Source organism: Penaeus monodon, chromosome 3 (assembly GCF_015228065.2).
Source record: "Penaeus monodon isolate SGIC_2016 chromosome 3, NSTDA_Pmon_1, whole genome shotgun sequence".
Taxonomy (NCBI): domain Eukaryota; kingdom Metazoa; phylum Arthropoda; class Malacostraca; order Decapoda; family Penaeidae; genus Penaeus; species Penaeus monodon.
In genome coordinates, this window is record NC_051388.1 from 17,741,837 (window position 1) to 17,759,336 (window position 17,500).

Sequence of the window (17,500 nt, forward strand, 5' to 3'; positions counted from 1 at the left end):
CGAATACTGGCATTCACACATTTATTATACACAATTTATGATGATCAACAGGTTGTTGCTGCCAACACTTTCTTTCCTTAGACAAACATAATGAATAAAAATAAACACATTCATCTTGTAAATGAAAGCTATGCATCATATGCTTACAGAAGACCATATCTTAAAAATGCCACACACAGGGATCTTACCACTTGTGTTCCCTCAGTTTCAGAACTCATAATAAGCTTCTTCTTTGCTGATCTTGGTGCTGATGGAGCTGGCAAGTCCTTAACAATGCCACTTGGAGTTCTATCAAGTTCTCCCTCCCCATTGTCCTGCTTCCTCTTTTTTCTCTTTGTATCCTCCTCCTCCTCATCCTTCTTTCTTTTTGGTGTGACAGGGGGTGTAACATTCACTCTTTGTAAACTCTTGATGGAGATTTCCTCTTCAGTCTGTAAAATAAGTAAATGTTTATAATGCATATAAACACACAGAAATACTTGTGTGTGCAGGCACGTGCGTGTGTGTGCCTATACTTGTGTGCAGGCACGTGCGTGTGTGTGCCTATACTTGTGTGCAGGCACGTGCGTGTGTGTGCCTATACTTGTGTGCAGGCACGTGCGTGTGTGTGCCTATACTTGTGTGCAGGCACGTGCGTGTGTGTGCCTATACTTGTGTGCAGGCACGTGCGTGTGTGTGCCTATACTTGTGTGTGTTTGAGTATGTGTGCATTTATGGATTATCAGGAGTACCTTCAAGAAGTAAAAAGTCTCAGAGAGGTGCAGTCACTTTGTGAACAATATGAAAATGTGAAAATCAGTACTACCCCCCACCTAAGATCAAGAAATATCAAAGTAGATTCACAGGAGTCCTTACCTCTTTTTACTTTTCATCACAAGCAATAGTTTACCTTGTAACTCATGGCTACGTGAAACACATACCACAATCTATAGAGAGTATAGAACTTTGGCATCACATTTTCCCTGGTTTTGGGATTTCTTCAAGAGGATGTGTTGCTCTTAGTAACAATTACTAAATAAGGAACCAGTCCAGACATTTATCATATACATGAGAAACTCTGACAGAGTATCAAGCCTGTGAATTGCGACATTATTTCATACAACTAATTTAATATTCTTATTGATACACTCACGTGCTACCTACTGTTACAGCCCAACAAGCTCATTTTTCCAAAATTAGTTTGTGCCTAGCTAGAGCTTCAAACAATTACACAATTCAAATAACCTTTAACTCTATTCATAATCTCTTGGTACTGTGCGTTATGTTAGTTCGTGCCTGATTCACAAAACTCGAAATAAAGAAACACGGCAAGGTTAGGAAAGCTTGAAGTCTACAGCCGCAATACGTAAACAAAACATACACAGTCAACGTACCTTTTCGGAAGCTTTGGCCTCAGCTTTTTCAGAAACCTTCCTGAGAGCCGTTAGAATATCTTGGGTGCCTTGGACTGGCTTCTTCACCTGCGTCTTCCTGGAGGAGGTTTTAGCAGCGCGCCTTGTGGAACGCTGTGTCGCGATGGCGTCCCGAGGAACCGTCTCGTTTACATTTTTCTCCACATTAACTTCAGAAATAACACTCTTCACCACATCTGCATCTCTCACCACACTGCCTTTCACATTCTTTAGAGTGGTTTCTCTTGCGCTTTTCCTGGCTTTGTAGAAATTGTGCAGACTAGGTTGTGTGGCGGCCATCGTCGGACTGTAAACAAGGCAGAGATTCCCGCCGCGGAGGAGACCTTCACTTTCCCTCCCAAGACGAGACACTGGACGACGAAAGCGCGGGCCAGCGTGTTATATTTCATGCTGCCAGCGGTACGATATGACGCGTAGGAGAGCCATCTACCGGTTGGCAGTGTTATGAAAATTTCTTACTCGTTACTTCGTTCCGTTGTCTGGTTTATATCCATTGATATGCCTCTCAGTTTGCCTTTTATTTATCTATTCATTTATTTATATAATAATATATATATATATATATATATATATATATATATATATATATAATGCACACACGCACATACACAGATATATATATATATATATATATATATATATATATATATATATATATATATATATATATAATACATATATACACACAGTATATATGTGTGTGTGTGTGTTTCAAATCAATTCGGGCTAAATTCATCCCTTCGTATTTACAATCTTACGCACATAGAAACAAAATTCATAAACATTCATTTTGTACTAAACATTGTTTCTCATTTGGTTCATTTTTATTTTCTATCCTATATAAAGTAAACGTTCTCTATACATTCCATTATGTATAATTGCAATTTCCAATAAACACTCCTTAAGAAATTTTATGAAGCAGGACTACATAAATGAAGAGAACCCCCCCCCCCTCTCTCTATCTCTCTCTCTCTCTCTCTCTCTCTCTCTCTCTCTCTCTCTCTATATATATATATATATATATATATATATATATATATATATATATATATATATGTGTGTGTGTGTGTGTGTGTGTGTGTGTGTGTGTGTGTGTGTGTGTGTGTGTGTGTGTGTGTGTGTGTCTGTGTGTGTGTGTATAAATAGATAGATATATAGGTACATATATATATATATATATATATATATATATATATATATATATATATATATATATATATATATATATATATATATATATATATATATATATATATATATATAAATTGAACTGTTTACACTAGTAACTGCACAGTATAGAGAATTTTCGGGAATAATTTTATTATATTGCTAACAGATGGCGCTGAACAAACACATTTGAAGTGTGTATTCTTCACAATATTTTATGTAATAAGCGGGCATTTCAATTTAAGTCATAATCACATCGCTACTACGTGTGTGTACATACACACACACACATACACACACGCACACACACATACACAAATACACACAAATACACACATACACACACACACACACACACACACACACACACACACACACACACACACACACACACACACACACACACACACACACACACACACACACACACACACACCACATCTCACAGAAGTTTCTGCTTTCCACCTTCTTGTGGAAGATTTCAATGCTTATATGGTATAATTAAAATTTTCTTTATAGCTAACAAGGCAAATAATTACGTATTATATTTCATGTAGTCTTGTAAAGAACTTTCAAATGTGATTAATTTTTAAGGTGTTAACTGATGTTTGAAATCACTGGCAATGTCAACGGTATAAGTCATGTCAGAAGCTTCAAGACATTTCCTTTTTTACTAAATATCTTAAAAATTCTTAAAGCTAAACACACAGTGTGATATGTTACCAGTTTGTGTGTGTTTTATGCTTATTTGTTAGATGTTTTTGGTAGTAGGAATAACTTGTGTATGCTATCCTTACGATCTTAGAAGATAATGAGTTACCTAAGCGAGCAGCCATAATTAATGGTAAAACATTTCTTTGGATATCTCAGAAGGATGATATCTTAGTGTACTAAAGGCTTTGAATTACTTCTCTCTCTCTCTCTCACACACACACACATACGGCAAGATGCACAATTAAAAGAAAAGAAATAGAGAGAAAAAAAAAAAAAAACAGTAGAAAAGGACGATATATAACAATTGTATACAGCAATTTCGTCGATTTGTTCTGTCGGTTATTTTGTATTTTTGAAGCTTAAAATTTTTCCTTTAAAACCTTTTCATGATGTATTTGCATAAAATGAAGTTAACTGTAATATCATTCATATCGACGATTTGTAGAGTCCTATTGAATGTTACTGTACCAGTCAAACAAAGGAATGCGGTGAGGTTGCGGTAACTTTTATGCTGCTATAGAACTAAAGATCAGATCACTAGTTTGAGTCAGGAACAAAGTGTAGGTCACCATAATTCTCATCTTATTAAACAGCATGTGTGCTTTGTTTGCAGTGAATATTTAATGATCTTTTGACTTTAAATAGCTCCAGATTTTCTTCGCATACTTGTTCATATCAAGCTGCAGGATATGGGGCCAATAAAGATTATTTTCTGACTCATATGGGTATTGTATATATAACTATTTTTGGCTGTGCCGCTTGATAGTACTGATATAGTTTATTCCCGTGTATTGTTTTCTTATGGCTCCAGAATACATTATCATTATGTACACTATTTCTGCAATAAAATCAGAGAGAGAATATTTTTTCGACTTTCATGCTCCCCCATTTCTTCATACCCAGTGTGAAAATCTCCATGTTCGGTTCTTAATGTAGTTTTATAACACAAAAGGTATATTGCAAATACCAAAAAAAATAGTGTACAAACATTATATGCTCTACATTTCGCAATTACCTTCCCTGGACTTGGTCAAGCCGAGTGTATCGGGTTAGACAATATACGTTCGATTCATCAATACAAGATAAGGAATATTAGTGCAAATTTTAAACTAACCAGGCTGATGAATTGTAGAGTGCAAGGAATGGCACTGGCATTAATCTATTCCTGGTTAAGTTTCGTGAAGATGAAGACCCGTTATTGTGTTCTGCAAGTATTAATTTGTTAAGAAAGAAAAATGTGAAAGGTCTTGCAGGTTTAACTGTTGATGCAATAAAATACAAGTGTTCACTTTCTTGTAAATTATTATCATTGTCATTATTATTAATATTAATAATATCAATATTATTAATAAGAATAATAATGATGATAATATAATATCATCAATCATCATCAATCATCAATCATCATCATCATCCATCATCCATCATCCATCATCCATCATCCATCATCCATCATCCATCATCATCATCATCATCATCATCATCATCATCATCATCATCATCATCATCATCATCATCATCATCATCATCATCATATCATCATCATCATTCATGGCAGTAACATTATTTTTGACTGCTGCTTGTATAAAAATGTTGATGTGGGAAAAAAGAACATGGAATAAAGTTACATTTTTAAATGAGGTCACACTAAGACAATAAATGTATGAGTAAAAAGTTAATGATTAGTTTTAATTATCATATATAAATATATGAAAGAAGTTTGAAGGGAACTTGTAATATATAATTCTCTAATACTTTTTCAACAAAATGTTGTTTGTGTATGAGTAAAAAGTTACTGACTGTAAAAATACTACCTAATTTTGTTATTTTGCATTTAGTGTAAACCCACATGGAAGAAATGCACCAACCATATCTAAATCATACATTGCCATGGGATTTTATCTTCCCAACCAAATACTGTAATCACTGGCTAGAGTTTGAGTTTCTCTGTCCGAAATATTACTACTACTGTTGATTTATAAAACCAAAAAACAACACAATTTGCAATCCCAATCCAGTCATTCTTCTTTGCTTCACACATTTTTTCTGAAACTCACCCCTGTGTTACAATAAAACTTGCTCAACCTAAGTTTTAAGAATTCAAAATTATTCTTATACTTCTCTTCATGAGGATTATCATTTGTTCAGATAGGTTATTAGTCAAGTAAAATTAGAGAGCAAAATTAATTGTAATTTTCTCTGGATAAGTTTAAATCTTTATACAGTCTCCTTAACATTACTCACTCAGTTAATTATATTTCAACTCTTCAACAACCTTGCAACAGAAACTTCATTAAAATTATCAACTTTCATTATCTTGAAGTATCGCTGCAGATTAACCCAATCGCCCCGGATTTATGTTCTGTCCCTTGCAGGTTTTTGTGAATTTTGTTACATACAGATGGCTCCACATGTGCTCAGCCTCCAAGGAGTCTATCAGTAGGCCCTACTGACTGATCTTGATTTCCCCATTCCTTGAATTGGCGGGAAAATGCGTTTTTCCTTTTAATACAATTGATATCAATACTGTTATTATTGTTATTGATGTTATGATTATTAAAGTATTATTAAAATCTTGTTAACATTTAAGACAATGAAATAATGCAAAAGATCCTTTCCAAAAGTCAAGGAAAAGGGTAAACAGGTGCGAAAGGTAGGACTAATAAGTGACTCCTTGATGACTAAGCACTTGTAGAGCCATCTATGTGTGAATACAATAAATAAACCTGTGTTACAGTGGGCATGGCATGTATTCTTGCCAAACGTGGCGATTGGGTTAAGATGTATAAAAAAATATATATATTATTCTCTGTCCTTAGAATTTTTTTAATTTGTTCTTAACCTTCCCTTAATCATTATTAAAGTGTATGATTATTATAATAGGAATTTTCCATAAAACACATAAGCATGAAAAAAACATTTATTTGTGTTAAAACACTGGAAATAAATTGAGTAATTTGTTCTATTTCTGACAGAAACAACCAACACCACCCAATGAAAGAGGGATACGAGATCAGATAGGTTCTAGATTGTGCAGGTATTGTGGGGATGGGAGATGGACTGAGCTTATTCATTAGGCAAATCCTCATTTTCTGTCTTTTCAGTTGTGTTCCTTATTATACACTGAACAGGACTTGTTGACAGTTTGGTTTGGCATTGAACTTCACTTATCATATTACAAATACTGCAAAAAATAATCAGACATCAGCAATCTTTGTTTAAGGAGTAATTTATTAAAATCATACACTAAAGTGTATACGAGTTTCAATCTGCCGTTCCACATCCTAAATCCTCCTATATTCCTGAGTAAAAATAATAATTGCAGAGATTCCTACAAAGGATAATCCTTGATAATTATTCTTCAGTATACACAATAGCAGAAACCTTACAAAATCCTCCAGATCTTCACAAACAAATTATTTGAAAGTAGAGATATAGAGGTTAATTCAATATGAGAGCTTAAGAGAGACTGGCTTTGACAGTACATCTGACCTCAGTAACTAACTGTTGAGGCAATACCTTCCTGTTTTCTAAAATTAAGTTTTTTTGTTTGTGTATGTAAAAATCTGCATGTTAGTGATTGTCAATATTTTGCAGCAATTGTCTGACCATGTGTATGTTATATGCATGCAGCCTTGTGCAATACTGTCTAAATGTGCTTGTGTAAAAGCTCTTGGGTGTTGAAAAGGTACACAAATATATGCTTGTGACTGGTGGGTGAAACTTAGTTCAAGAGATAATATTACTTTCATAAAGTTGACCAAATTAAAACTCTTTCAATAGGCGTATATAAACCATGAGAAAAAAGCAAAATGAAAGGTCATATAGAACAAATTTCCTCATAAAGCCTCTCTTATAGTTGCACAAGAAGCCAAGATAGGGAATGATGGCATTTAGATGGCTTAAAACATCAAAGAGGGTGCCATTTCCCTCTACTTTCACAACACTGTTTTCTCAAATATGTTACACAGCAATGGAAGAATCACTGCTACCTTCCTTAATGCTACATTTATAATACGTAAACTATGATAAATAAGTGTAGTGACTGCTATGTTGTGCAAAGCGTTCTCCCAAGCATTATTTATATATACACAACTATGTCAATGTAAAGCTACTTGGTATGCATATTGTGCCCTTGGAGATATGGTGCTAATATCATAAAAATAAAAGATTTTCATTTCCTTAACTAAAATACACTGACCACTGTCAAACACATTTAATACAAAGGAAACATATGCAGACACAATCAGTTTTAAGTTAAAAATATTTTCAGCATGTTCTAAAAATTCCACAAACAAATACATCCCGTCATAACTAGTAATACCCTATACAGAAATATTCTATGACAATAAGTTCTATTACAATATCTTTGCAGATTGGTTAAACATTCTTGTTTAATACAGGCAAAGTAAAACAAGAGCATGGGACTAGCTGCAAATTTCTATTGGCATGCAAGCAAGCAAATTCTCTTCATACGGTTACTCAAGTTCTATAGACTCAGGCTGGCAAGACAACGGCACAGATGAAGATGTAATGTGTACAGCTGGGAATGACTACAACCACCTGATAAACACTACTACTTATGGAATGTCAAAAACATGGTCAATGAAAGAGATTCTAAATTATTTGAGAATGTATTGTATAACCGGTCTTCTGCATGTACTCTCCTACTAATGTAGTCTAGCTATCTGATCCATTCAGCCCAAATGAGTCCTAGTTATGGCAACTTGAAGGCTTACAACTACACAGTTCCCAAGCTGACAATGGCTCAACCACACCTCGCTTTAGTCTTGACAAATATAGAGAGCTTAACAAGTAGGAAACAACACAACCAGCTTGGGAACTGGATATTTGGCCATCATAATATAGTACTATGGCTCATGTCTGCTGATCCTTCTATCAGGACTAATCCAATACTTATCACTTGCAATCCATGGTGTATCACTTGTTTTCAGACAGAATCTATCATTATATTCTGGAAAAATGTATCTATTGTATAAAACTTACATCATAACATAATGTTAATTTACATTACACTTCATACAAATCAACTTCAATATAAAAGATCCTATCCTTTCAGACATCCATCATTCAACCTCACCAATGAGTTCTCCATAAAAAACTATTCTAATACACAGAGCTAAAACTTTACTCTTGAGAAATGTTGTGCCTTATAAAACTTAATTAAAACTTGTTAAAAGTGAAAGAGTAACAAAGCTCTTTACTTAGTTCTTCTTATAATCTAAAGCAGACTTTTGCACAACATTCCTTAGTGGAGAAAGTTATTTTGAACATAACACAATCATGAACTGCAGCTCACAAAATTAAATTGTATGGCTGGAGATTCTACCTCCTCAATACTAAATCTGTTCCTGCTGCGGTGAGTCAGTGAGTCACTGGGTGACGAGATCAGCAATGACGAGCATTACACAGGATTTTATTTAGGCTGATCTCCTTTTAATCAGAGAGGAAAACGAGCCTGTGGAAGTACTACCCATGGTTCCCAACAAACCAATAATGTCACGCTTCATCACAGTCTTGATGTTTGCTGATCAGTGTGCTGCATCCACCCACCAAAGAATCGCTTTCCAAGAAAACTACCTGCTGTCATCATTATCATTATCCCTGTATGCTGGTAGAAAGATTAATGCAAGTCCATCTACATGAAGAAAGGGATTATTATTTGGTGGGTGGGATAGAAACACACTCCAGAAAAATATCGTCTACAGAAAAATGAAGTCATTCACCACCTCAAGAAACAGAAAGACATTATTTTGATTTATTAACAATAAATATAAATCACTAAAAAATGAAAACTATATCCGTATAAAACAGTATTTGTATAAAAGTTTAAAGAATTATCAACAGAATCAGCTAACATAAATTTACACTACTAAAGCAAAAATTTGTGAATTTCACTATGTACGTCATGATTAAAATAGTAACACTGTCTTTTACTGCATAAAACCAGTATGATTTTCACAGAAAAGAAAACTAAGATTCTTGAGAGAATAAGACTATTAAAAACTCCTAATATTTAACACTGGAAAAATAGGATAACTGTAGAAGTGTTCTGGAGTGGTAGTCGCAGACTTATGACTACACCGCGGCAGGAGCTAACCGTCAGTTCCATTTGGCTTTCTGTGCGTAGATGTCAGCTCGGAGATTCTGCGCAAAGCAAATGCCAAGAATCTGTAAAATGAAAGTATGCCATGAAATAAGAACAGCATGAAATTTCTAGCAACTGCATATATAGATGCATTAATATTTTATATATATATATAAATGTACACACACACACACACACACACACACACACACACACACACACACACACACACACACACACACACACACACACACACACACACACACACACATACATACATACATACATACATACATACATACATACATACATACATACATACACATACACATACACATACACATACACATACACATACACATACACATACACATACACATACACATACATATATATAATATATATATATATATATATATATATATATATATAATATATGTATGTATATGCATATGTGTTTATATATATTTAATATATGTGTGTATATATGTATATAATATATATGTATGTATATATGTAAATAATGTATACATGTAAATGTGTGTATATACATATATACATATGTATAAATATTATATGTGTATATATATATATACATATATACATATATATATATATATATATATATATATATATAATTATATATATATATATATATATATGTAAACATACACAGATGCATATATACATATACTTACATACAAACAAACACACAAACACAAACACAAACACAAACACACACACACACTGCATAATCACATTCTCTACTGTAAATTTCTGAAGTGAATTTTGTTTGTGCATATTTAAAAAAGCCTAGTGTCTGTAGCTGATTTAAGCTATCCATAAGTTTTCAGGATTTTTTTTTTTTTTTCTAATAGTATGAATACTGATAATGTTATTATTATTGTTGACATGATTACTATGATATTATTGACAAAATTATTACAAAGTAAAAATACAAAAATTAAGGAATAGGGTGCACAGATGTGATAGGTAGGACTAGTAATTGCCTCCTAGGTGATTATGAACTTGTGAAGCCATTCATGTGCTAAGACAATCAATAACCAAAAAGAGACAGTGGACATTACATGTACTCTTGCCATCCCGGCAACAGTGGGTTAACTGTAATAACACATGGATCATGCAATGTTAATTGGTATAATAAAATAAATGTATTTAAGTAATGTTTTATACAAGCAGATCAAGATTTGTTGTAAACCAGTAAGACTTGCTAAGTAGATCATGGCAGTAGCTAAGCAGCCACTGGGGATAGCACATACAAACATACTATGGTTATCTTATAAATTGTCTTTATACATAGATGGCTCTACAAGTATTTAGTCATGAAGGAATTAATAACTAATATTTTTTATTTCACTTCTTTACCCTTTTCCTTAATTATTAATAATAATAATAATAATAATAATAATAATAATAATAATAATAATAATAATAATAATAACAATAATAACAATAATAACAATAATAATATATATTATATCATATATATATATATATATATATATATATATATTAAATTCTATTAGAAATGTTAGTAACATAATAATACCACCTTCAACACTGATAGTATTATTAAAATAAAACACTTTTCCTGAAATCTCAAGGAGCTATACATGTGTAAGGACATTCCACAAAACAAAACAGGAAACTCTTTTTTTCCCAGTGAGTTTGAGTTCACCTGCCTGGTTACAAAAATAAATCTGAGCTCAAAAACAGTTTGCATCAAAACCACTTTGAAAATGCAAATACAGAATTAAGCACTAGAAGGATGTATATAAAAATAAATATATTTTTACCACTTGCTTTGCACCATGCTCAAAGCAACATAGAAAAGACTAAACACTTTCATGCAATTAAAATGATAGGAACGCTAGAATAATTATTCAAATTTAGTCCTTCACCTTTTGAAACTCCCATATCATAAGGTTTTTATGCTTTTTTTTTAACATACATATACTGTTAGAAACCCTAATCAATTATGTTTTACAAAACTCACCTTCAACTTGTATTACATATGTGCAATGTATGGGTATAGTTTAACCCTCAAAATGTGTGAAAGTTGTATGTCATAAGGTCTACCTGAAGATGTTATATATAATAAAACTGTAAGCTCATTTGAATAAAATATATGTCCAAAATTGTTCTCATGCTACAAGGGGGTACCCACCAAGAATATATAAAACTTGGAGATAGCCCTAGCGTCTCTGAGCCTACCTTCAAACCTCCTTCAAACCCTACCATTCTATACTGCAGAATCCTCCCCCTTACACTCAGGTGAAGGATGGGAAAGGATGAAGGGGGCCCTCTGGTAGCAATTAACCCAATGCTGCCAGGAAAATTTGATGTTCTCTAAAGTAATGTTTTGTGAAATTCATCTACACACAGATGGCTCCACAAGTACTCTGCTACCAAGGAGTCACTTGGCAGTTTCTGTGACCTCACTCAAGTTTCCTTTTCTCGAGATATAGCCTTTTTTTTAATGCTAATAACAATATGTTGTTATTATTATTACTGAGATTATAATATTAGTGTTATTAACTATACTAATAGCAATACAGAATAATAATAATAATAATAATAATAATAATAATAATAATAATAATAATAATAATAATAATAATAATAATAATAATAATAATAATAATAATAATAATAATAATAATAATAATAATAATAAAAAAAAAAAAAAAAAAGAGAGAGGTAAACAGGTGATAATTAAGAACCTGTGAAACCATCTATATGTAAATACAATTAATAAACAAAACTCACTGTAGGCACGGCATGTACATATGTGCCATCCCCAGCAGCACTGGGTTAAGACATTCCCAGGCTATTACACAGTGGGCAATCCTTTGCTGACACTTGTGAAAACTGCCCAAAAGCAAGCTGATAAACATTTTCATTTTCTCTTTTTAGAACAGAAAAAAAAAACTATTATAATGAATTTTTGTTCCTTTTCTGGGGTCACACATTTTAAGGGTTAAAACAAAATCATAACAGATATTAATTGGAAAGACAGTCATTCAGCCTCAAAAATACTAATGACAATTTCTGGCAGCACTCACTTTATCCAATAAAATGTTATTTTCCTGCTCACAACCAAATATTTACCATGATACAATAAATATTTCTTGCACATAATTTACTGCCTGTTAATTTTTGAGGTTGTAATACTTGAATTTTGATTTCATATTTAGTGCAAACATGCTGTAAATGGGATATATATGATGAATCTGGAGTTCAATAAGCATTTGCTCTATATGTAAATATTCTTTGGTTTGCTTGTGGCAACTGATCTAAAAGCTCTGCCTGTTAAAAGTACATATATTTATTTTTGGAATTTTGGATTATGAACAAAATAGCAAGAGGGGAGGGGAATATCATGTATATATACTGCTGTGAATGTTGAACACTATGATAACCTTCCATGGACGAAATGGCAACAAATAAATATATCTAAAGTTATCTTTGTTTGAACAGCAGCTACTCATCTGGATTAGGGCAACTCCCACAGAGACTCACCTGGAGGAAGGCAATACCCACTGCCACACCAGCAACAAAGAGCAAGTTTCTTTCTAACCACTCTTCACCTGCTTGTAAGCATCCTTTGTCGTGAATCTGTGATACGTCCAGTTGCTGCAGCAAAAGAGGGTGCGATTCATATTGTAGTACTACAGCTTTACCATCTCACGATCTTCTAAGCCAGTACAGTCAAAGTGGTTAGATGTTCCTACTTGGTACAAATGCTAGTGAAAATAAAAATCTTGCAAGCATGCAACCTTTTACCAGAGGCAAATAATAAATCTACTGAGGGTGCAATTTTCTTTCTACTGGTGGAATCAATTTAACTGTGCAAGAGGATCTTTATGTGAATGGGTATGATTTATTCAATAAGGAAAGACATGGCATATATATAAATACATATAAAATTCTTTTTACATACATATATATATATATATATATATATATATATATATATATATATATATATATATATATATATATATATATATATGTAATTATATATATATATATATTAAATATATATATATATTATATGTATATATATTATATATATATATAATATTATATATATTATATTATATATATATATATATTAAATATATATATATATATATATATATATTATGATATATATATATTTATATATATTATAAATTATATATATATATAATTATATTAATATATATATATTATATTATAATATATAATATATATATATAATATATATATATATATATATATATTATAATATATATAATATAATATATATATATTAATATTATATATATATAATATATATATAATATAATATGATAATATAATATTATATAATAATATATATATATATATTATATATTTAATTATTATTATATATATTTATATATTATATTATATATATATTATTATATATAATATAATATTATATTATATATATATATATTATATATATATTATTATATATTATATTATATATTATATTATAATTATATATATTATATATATTATATATATATATTATTATTATATTATTTTTATATCTATATATTTTATATCTATTATATTATTACATCATCTATATATTATATATATCTATATCATATATATTATATATCTATTATATATACTCATATATATTATATATCTATTATCTATTATATATTATCATACATTATCTATATATTAATCTATATATCTTATATATATTATTAATATATATTATCATTACTATATTATATATACTATTATATATCATATATACTATATTAATATATATATAGTAATATATATATACTATATATATATATCATATATATCTATATATATATGTGTGTGTGTGTGTGTGTGTGTGTGTGTGTGTGTGTGTGTGTGTGTGTGTGTGTGTGTGTGTGTGTGCGTGTATGTGGTGGTTATGTGCGTGCGTGTATGTGTGCGTGCGTGTATGTGTGTGTGCGTGTATGTGTGTGTGTGCGTGTATGTGTGTGTGCGTGTATGTGTGTGTGCGTGTATGTGTGTGTGCGTGTGTGTGTGAGAGAGAGAGAGAGAGAGAGAGAGAGAGAGAGAGAGAGAGAGAGAGAGAGAGAGGAGAGAGAGAGAGAGAGAAGAGAGAGAGAGAGTGTATGTGTGTGTGTGTGTGTGTGTGTGTGTGTGTGTGTGTGTGTGTGTGTGTGTGTGTGTGTGTGTGTGTGTGTGTGTGTGTGTGTGTGTGTGTGTGTGTGTGTGTGTGTGTGTATGTGTGTATGCGTGTATGCGTGTATGTGTGTATGTGTGTGTATCTGTATGTGTGTGTGTCTGTATGTGTGTGTGTCTGTATGTGTGTGTGTCTGTATGTGTGTGTGTCTGTATGTGTGTGTGTCTGTATGTGTGTGTGTGTGTGTGTGTGTGTGTGTGTGTGTGTGTGTGTGTGTGTGTGTGTGTGTGTGTGTACACAAGCATGCAAGTATATACGTATACATATATTTATGTATCCATTTCTGCATGCAAGTATATATGCATATATCAATGCGTGTATGTATTCATATATCTATATACAATATACATATATTATATATATTATATACATATGTAATATATATTATTGATATGTATCATACACATGTATATATATATATATATATATATATATATATATATATATATATATATATATATATATATATATATATATATATATATATATGTATATGTTTCTGTATATTTGTGTGTGTATGAGGGCACACATGCACACACACACACACACACACACACACACACACACGCACACACACGCACACACACGCAAGTATATACGTAAACATATATGTATGTACATATGTATGTATGCAGGCATATCTATATGCATATGTACATATATGTATGTATGTATGTATGCAGCATGCTATGATATAAATGCCATATTCAGTGTGCTTTTGATTTATTGATTTTGTTTACATATAAATGGCTCCAATAGAGCTTAGTCACCAGGACTCATTAACTATTTTTATCCATCTCACCTGTTTACCCTTTTCCTTGATTTTTGGAAAGATCATTGATCTTCTTTTCCAGTTCTCTTACCATTTTACTTACATTATAGTAATCATTATGTCAATAATAAAACAACATTATATAGATTAGAAAAAAAAACTTTCTCCAAAAACTAAAGGTGAGGTCTCATTAGGTCTACTAATTGATTCTTTGGTGACTAACCACTTGTGGAGCCACCTATGTGTAAACAAAATTCACAAAATAAAATGACCAGGTGCCAATGGGTTAGCATTTTGAAAAATAAAGATTAAACAAAATAAATTTCAAAATTACAGAATGAGACTTCTTCCTTATGCACATTAATACCCATATCATGCATTTCTTCATGCTTTACAGGAAATGCTGTCACCAAGTTCTAGTGATTCCAGAGATAACGTTTATAAAAGTAATTCATGCAAAAAAAAGATGCTAAATGACCATGGGCCAACTGATAGTCCTTCAGTTGACACGAGGGTTAGTGCTGATGCATTTCGAACTGCATACCTGGAGCACCGCCACCCCCACTGCTACACCTGCCACAGGCACAAGGTTCGATTCTATCCATTCTTCACCCGCTCGTAGACAGCCACGTTCGTAAATAACCAGGGATCGATCGCCATGCTGTGGGACCCCCATATTCCAACACCAATAATGGTTAATGTGATTTTCTAGGTTTTGTTAGTGTTAACAAAGGTGGAGGGGATAATACAAAGAAACATAATAATACCAATATATATTAGAAATGCATATTACACTGAACTCTCTTTTACTGCATCTTATCTACACACTAATCTCAAATAATTTAACAATAAGATTACTTCCAAAAATACTGTAAACCAGCTTGTGCAGTATACTTAGAGATTAAGTATCTAGCTAACTTATCCTGAATTGAATTACAATAAGTTATGAGATGATTCCTTATTGTGGAATTAAACCAAGACCAAATAATAATGTACTGCAGTGAAAGGTTCAGGAGTACACAATCTAAACCAATTGGCAATAAAGATACCACCAGAAATGTGAAAAAGACTAAACAAATTAAATAGAATCCCTGTGTTTGAGAATATGAGCTAGAAAAATTTAGAGTATTTATTACAGATATACACATTTAGCAATTTAACATAGACAGTCTAAAAAACAAAGGTGAAAGTCAGGAAACAGAGTTAGAAACAGAGAGAGATTTGCAGCTTATCCTCTGGGCAATGGATAAAATTATTAGAGATCATATATAAAGCCTAGTGATTACATTAAAAGTATGATTTAGACTCATCTCACTTTTTCATTATTGAACAATCACAATGAAATGTAATATTTGAGCTATATAACTTTACTAGTCAAATCTAACCAGCTTTTTCTTTACTTCTACAAATTGAAAACTTCTTTTGCATAGGTAAACGTGTAATATGCCCTAAGTGCAAGTCTCTCATCTGCCATGGGATAGGAAAAATAAATTGCATTGTGTGATATTTGAGTTCAGCCATGTTAGTTTATTTCTGAGTAATATATCTATGACTAAGTATTCATGCAAAGCCTATATCATAATTCAATATTTCAGTGGTATTTGTCATTTATATATCACAAATATCAAGAATATATCATTATACTTTAAAACTTATTCCAAAACTACTTTGAATTATACAAAAGACAGCAATATTTACTTACATAGTCTTGTTTTCTCACATCGTATCCACATTGTTTATTTTTTATAATTTCCTGAAATGCATGAAAGATTAAACATACATGAAAACTAAGAAAAATAAGAGGATTATCTTTGCTAAATCACAAATCAAGAAGACAAAGAGTTTTTTTATACATATACAGCTACTGTTGCAGTAAAGGACCTAATTATTATAGAGATATTTTGTCATCTGCTATGCTTCCCCCTCCACCCCTATATGATATGGACAAAAAAGTTTTGTCAGTGCCCTCCTTGCATGTTCCTATTATATTAACCTTAGGTAATTATCTGTTTGAGGTACATCAATAACAATAAGAATTGAGGAAGAGAAGGTGATAGTAAAGTGAAGAATAAGTTACAAGAAAGAGAATTATA

At 31.7% G+C, this 17,500-nt stretch overlaps 2 protein-coding genes across 5 annotated transcripts in view; both read right to left on the bottom strand.

Moving 5' to 3' along the window:
- The window catches only part of LOC119592771 (DNA replication factor Cdt1-like), an 8,943-nt gene extending 7,186 nt beyond the window's left edge, over window positions 1-1,757 (bottom strand). The window contains exons 1-2 of one of the 2 annotated variants that reach the window (XM_037941707.1): window positions 1,374-1,757; window positions 189-431 (exon numbers count right to left, since the gene is read on the bottom strand). In XM_037941707.1, the coding sequence (XP_037797635.1) occupies window positions 189-431; window positions 1,374-1,691 (561 nt within the window). In that variant the 5' untranslated portion in view covers window positions 1,692-1,757. The remainder of the gene's footprint in view (window positions 1-188; window positions 432-1,373) is intronic. The other variant, XM_037941709.1, reaches the window with a different exon arrangement.
- A 4,442-nt stretch (window positions 1,758-6,199) lies between these two features.
- The window catches only part of LOC119592795 (tetraspanin-5-like), a 24,160-nt gene continuing 12,859 nt past the window's right edge, over window positions 6,200-17,500 (bottom strand). The window contains exons 8-11 of one of the 3 annotated variants that reach the window (XM_037941710.1): window positions 17,110-17,160; window positions 15,952-16,068; window positions 12,946-13,059; window positions 6,200-9,485 (exon numbers count right to left, since the gene is read on the bottom strand). In XM_037941710.1, the coding sequence (XP_037797638.1) occupies window positions 9,417-9,485; window positions 12,946-13,059; window positions 15,952-16,068; window positions 17,110-17,160 (351 nt within the window). In that variant the 3' untranslated portion in view covers window positions 6,200-9,416. The remainder of the gene's footprint in view (window positions 9,486-12,945; window positions 13,060-15,951; window positions 16,069-17,109; window positions 17,161-17,500) is intronic. The other 2 variants (XM_037941723.1, XM_037941716.1) reach the window with 2 other exon arrangements.